This window comes from Camellia sinensis, chromosome 13 (assembly GCF_055761805.1).
Source record: "Camellia sinensis isolate YWXY chromosome 13, ASM5576180v1, whole genome shotgun sequence".
In the NCBI taxonomy this organism is placed as follows: domain Eukaryota; kingdom Viridiplantae; phylum Streptophyta; class Magnoliopsida; order Ericales; family Theaceae; genus Camellia; species Camellia sinensis.
In genome coordinates, this window is record NC_138973.1 from 13,513,858 (window position 1) to 13,519,862 (window position 6,005).

The 6,005-nt window shown below is 32.2% G+C and overlaps 1 protein-coding gene across 1 annotated transcript in view; it reads left to right on the plus strand.

Annotated features, from left to right (window-relative positions):
- LOC114267388 (putative L-type lectin-domain containing receptor kinase S.5) overlaps nt 1-4,614 on the plus strand; it is a 43,691-nt gene extending 39,077 nt beyond the window's left edge. Inside the window, exons 3-4 of the mRNA XM_028208424.2 lie at nt 2,552-2,947; nt 3,587-4,614. Coding sequence (XP_028064225.2) covers nt 2,552-2,947; nt 3,587-4,524 — 1,334 coding nt within the window. The 3' untranslated portion in view covers nt 4,525-4,614. The remainder of the gene's footprint in view (nt 1-2,551; nt 2,948-3,586) is intronic.
- The last annotated feature ends 1,391 nt before the right edge of the window (nt 4,615-6,005 follow it).

The window sequence follows — 6,005 nt, forward strand, 5'->3', positions numbered from 1 at the left end:
ATGTGGTGATGTGATGTAAGGATTATACAGGAATTGTGGTGTAAAGGTGCTATAGCGTTTGAGGTGCACCCTCTTGGCGGGGTTTTGCCTTGCCAAGATTGGGTCGTTACACTATTAAACAAAAAAGTGAGGCTGAACACATATTTCTTTTCTTGTTGGATATGAGATTGAAATAAGGATGACTTAATGATTTTAAATTAAAAAATACCAATAATTAGCTACTTGACAATTTAAGATCTTCTGGAATTTGAATTGCCTCATTTTTATTTTTATTTTCATAGAACTTGAATTGAAGGTCATAACCTATGCTATGTTGTCACCTTGACACTAGTAAAAGTTCACCCAAATAATTTTGTGTTAAATAGCCATCCAATAACTCATAAATTACAAATATTGCAGAGACATAGAAAGAGTTGAAAATACTTGAATTCTCAGTAATGGAGAGAGAAAATTGCTTAACAGTAGACAGAAAAACAGTTGCAGAAATTCAAATTCATAGAGCTCTAGTGACCGAATTTCATATGGTGACAGAGACCAACTCAATTGCACAATTACCAAATCCAAATTACCAAAATTACAGAGCAAAAACTCCAATACAAAACCACAACATCATTGATTTCGTACATATTTTAGCTCAAATGAGTAATCGACTATCATATCTACAATTACCGAATCTAACACTCACAAATACGCATTAAAGACAAATCATATTATGATAATATATAATCAGCACAAACATTACACCAATAAATAAGAATTTTCGAAGAACAAATGCGAACAACAGATCGAAAACCATATCTATGAGACTGAAACCGATTAATCGATCACTCCTGGATACTAAAATCGTTGTCGGGAGAAATGCTATGAGACACCTCGGAGATGAAATTATCATCAAGATCAAATTAGGGATTGAATCTCAGAAGCAATCAACAAACCACCAATTCATGAGATAGAAAGAAGTGCAGTGCATTCGCGCGAGAGAGAGAGAGAGAGGACATTCTTTTCGAGTGTCCCGATTGTTGAGCTTAAAGAATGAATATATAAAATAAAATAATGTATGATTTGAGTTTATTGGACACCGATTAAAATTGTAGAGAAAAGTGAATGACGTTTTTGCAACCAAATAGACTTGTTTCAAAAAGGTAATAACATGATTAAATGTTTCTCTTTTTTAAATTTCTTCATTTTGTTCTTAAAAACATGATTTTTGCAAACTAATTATTTTTGTTCCTAAAAATTCGTCTTTAAAACTCAAATTTATTGTAGTGAATATGGTACAATTAGCAAATCAATATAATTCTTTTTTAAAGAACAATATATCTATAGATACATATTAGACAAACAGGCCGAATAATTAATGTGGTCCGTAAAGGGCAATCAATTGGAGGAAACTGTACTCTTTTGAAAACGTGACTTTCAATATACTATGCTTGCTCCTAAATAACAAAGAAATTAAAGTTACTTATAATTTTGATAAAATTGCATTCATTGTTTTGCAATAACAACAATTTTAACGGTATTAGTGGCAGTGGTGAAATTACTACTATACATTGTCATTAAATATTATATATTGTCTTTAAATGTTATAGGGAGAATATTTTGAAAATAAAATTCAAATTAATGATAAATTTTAATTATTAAGGATATAAATTTTTGCATGTATTAGTAATTATTTTTTTTAAGTACGACTTATTTTTTTCCCAATATTATATATTCTGATGTCAAATTAAACAATTACTCTCTCTTTTATCTAATGAATTTACCTAATTATTCTTCTTTTTCCAATAATATATACATTATTCAAATATAAAAATATGAGCGTTTAGATGCAAATCATTATTTGAACATAAACATAATAAAGCATAAAATCAATTTTTTAGTCTAATACACAGCATGATTATTTCTTGTTCGTCTAACCAACAAATGACTAACAGTATTGGCCAAACTTTCAATCTTCGAAAACCATAGAAACCCACTGATGTGAAATCTCAAAGAAACGAAAAAACGAATCTGTGAAGATCGGCGGAGGAGGAGGAGGCGGCGGCGTGAACAGATCAGCGGTACTCACGATGACGATGGCGATGGCGATGGCGATGGCCAAGGAGGAGGAGGGGCACCGGTTTTCGTCGAAGGCTAAGAAGTGCGGCAGTGAGAGAGGGAGGGGAGAGGAGTAACGTAGACGGGGAAGGAGAGGGACGCCGAAAATAGAGAGAGAGAGAGAGAGAGAGGCGCAGATTATATTAGGGTTTGGTTTGGTACAAAATATATATATATACCATTTTATACAATTAACGACTAAAATACCTCATGGTCGCCAATTACTGATATGTTACACTATTAGCGACTAAAAACTTTAGTCGCCAATTACTTTTACTTTTTTTTTAAATTTTACATTTGGCAAAGATGTATTTTGTTGTAGTGTGCTAACTGTAATTTCTTTATTACACGAGGGAGGTTAGTCTAATTCCTATTTAGCACCAAATTTCGAATTCAATTTGATGTCATATTTTGACAATAAAAACTGACCCAGCCCACTTCGGTCTCTACACAGGTACTCTATCAGAAACACATCAAGTTCTAGCTTGGAACTTCACATCCATTGAATTGCCAAACAAATTCCTTGGGCCAGGAAACAACCTGGGTGTGAAAGTGGCTGTTCCAGTGATTTCTGGGCTGTTGTTTCTTGCAATATTGGCTTTACCGTTTGTGCTTAGAGCTCTTAGAATACGAAAAGAGAGGCTTGCAAGGAAAGTAGACACTGAAATGATGATAGCAGCAGCAAATGGACCACGACTCTTCTCTTACAAGAAACTTTCAAAGGCAACTCGCAACTTCAGCAAAGACAACCTGTTGGGAATTGGCGATTTTGGCAGTGTTTACAAAGGCGTTATGTCGAAACCTCCCACCACTATTGCTGTCAAAAAAATCAATGCCACATCCAAACAAGGTTTGCTTGCCTTTAATTTCCCGATTATTAATACTGGCAGCACTGCATTCATTCTAATTGCACTCATACTCCACTAGGATTAATGCAGTGCTACCACTACCAGGTATTGCCAGCACTTGTCCTGAAAATATACCCATTTTTTCTGAGAGTACTTACGTATAGGTCCTAATAATTATACTTATTGTTTAATAGGTTCTATAGAAAAAAACTGTCATAAAAAAAGTCACTAATTGTAAGTTTTAGCGACAATTTATAAAAATCATGATAAAAAAAAATCACTAATTGTTAATTTTTAACGACGTATGTAAAACATTGTCACAAAAAAATTATTTTACCTACAATTTTACTAAGACTTATTTTCAATAGGACTTCATGGGAATTAAGTCCAACTATTAAGACCTATTGGTAGTTTACATTTCTTTTCTTTCTCTGACCTGATGAAAGTTTATATATTCTATAACCTAAGCCCCTTTTTTTTTTTTTTTTTTTTTAGGACTTGGATTGTTGTTGTTAAGATTTTATTTATAATTAATTTTTATTTTATTGATATTAATTTGAAATAAAATTATGTATAGCATTGCTCTTTTGAAAATTGTCATCATGTGTTCACGTATCAAAACCATTTTCTGTCTAATCTAGGTGAGAAGGAATACTTGGCAGAAATCTGCACTATTAGCCGCCTAAGCCACAAAAGCTTACTACAACTCCAAGGTTGGTGCCATGACCATGACCAACTCCTACTGGTTTACGAATATATGCCTAATGGCAGCCTTGACCGCTTCATCGGCAAGGACGACGCCTTCCTTGATTGGGCAACCAGGTACAAGGTATTACTGGGATTAGCATCAGCATTAGTTTATCTACATGAAGAGTGTGGCAACCCTGTTGTACATAGAGATGTGAAGCCCAACAATGTCATGTTGGATTCAGAGTACAATGCACATCTAGGTGACTTTGGCCTTGCCAGGCTACTTCAAAACGAAGCCTCAGTCACAACCAGAATAGCAGGGACACCAGGGTATTTGTCACCAGAGGTTAGCTTAATGGGTAGGGTTACCCCAGAGTCTGATGTTTACAGCTTTGGAATGGTGGTTTTGGAAGTGGTTTGTGGGAAGAGATCAAAAGGCATCATGGATGCGAAGAGTTTAGTAGATAGCGTATGGACGTTATACGAAAAGGGTGTCGATGCATTGCTCGATTGTGTGGATAGATTGCTTGAAAGGAAATTTGATGAGGAAGTGAAGAGGAGTTTGGTTGTAGGGCTTGCTTGTTTGCATCCAGATTTAATGCTCCGGCCTCAGATGAGAAAGGTGATTCAGGTTTTCCTGAACCCTAATGAGCCTCTCCCAAATTTGCCCGAATCGCGGCCTAATTTGGTATGCTTGTCATTTAGCTCTTTTTCAATAACTTCAACTACAACTGATTTAGGTAATAGCAAAGTCGATGGTGGAGGTTCTATGAAGACTTTGCCAGATGAGACCACAGTTCAAAATGTAGGAGCATATGTTAGACTAAATTTTAAAGCATGTATAAAATGTATAAAATGCATAGGAGGTTCTTGGGAAATTGATGTATAAAATGTAACCCTTTATGCAGTAGATTGAATATGGTAGAGTGCAGCTACACGGGGAGATTGAAAGTTTAATTTCAATTATCTTAAGTTTTTGAATCGTTTTTGAGCAATTGTAAAGCATGACAATTGGTTTATTATATTTTAAGAGTATTGTTATTTAAGACAAAAAAAAAATTAGACTAAATTTTCAAATCCAGTAATGTGGTAATTAATTAGGATATTGAAGACAATATTCTCTCTCATATGTTCTCTAATAATTAACCAATTATATCACTTAAACATCATTGGGTCTAGAAAGTGGACTTGTATATCATTTTTTTATATTTTAATGATGCATAATAGGTTTAAGCAAGAATTTAGCTATAACAGAGATGGTGAGATTTCATTTTATTTTATATTTTTTTTATTATTCTCAACAAGAAAGACACATGATTCAGGATTTAAAAATAAAAATAAAAAAATTAGAAATAAATCTATGCTTGCATTTTATTAAAATAAATCCACTTATAATATACATATTGTAAATATTATATTGAAACAAGTAATTTGAATTTACAAAGGAAAATGTTAAAGACCGCTCATTGCGTGATCATTAGACTCGATATGTATATATTGTAAAAAAACACACATAAATATATATATATATATATATATATATGTAAATATATTTTGAAAAATGTAAAAAGTATATTGGGATTTTAATTATTTTGATTTTATATCTTTCTTAAAAACAACCCACAGGTTGTCATTAACTTGACCCATGTACAAAATATTTAGGAAGTCCAGAATGGTATGGATTTGTGAATATTTAAGTGAATAAAGATTTTTGTGTTAAGATTTTGAATTTGATCGGAGAAAAGAAAAGAGTAGGACGAAGTGGTATGCTATTAGACTAAATTTTGATTTTAGAGGGATTTGGTGATATCCCCCTCACTATCTAATTTGTCTTTCAAAAAGACAAGAATTATATAAGTACTTTCAAAACCCCCTAATATTTTAAAACTTGTTTCTTTTACTATATTACCCCTCATATCTATCAACTCTCCTATCAAGTCATCTTCACTATATATTTCAGAGTAAAATTTTACTCTGTATAAAAGTAAAATTTTACTCTGTATGAAAGTAAAATTTTACTCTGTATGAAAGTAAAATTTTACATTCTGCAACTAAAAGTAAAATTTTACACTGTATGAAAGTAAAATTTTACTTTGTATGAAAATAAAATGTTACACTCTGAAACTAAAAGTAAAATTTTACTCTGTATAAAAGTAAAATTTTACTCTGAAAAACTAGTAAAATGTTAGACTCTACACAAAAGTAAAATTTTATTCTGTATAAAAGTAAAATTTTACTTTGAAAAATGAGTAAAATGTTAGACTCTACACAAAAGTAAAATTTTACTCTATATAAAAGTAAAATTTTACTCTGGTTCTGTCAAATGAAAAAAACAGAGCAATAGAACCAGAGTAAAATTTTACTCTGATT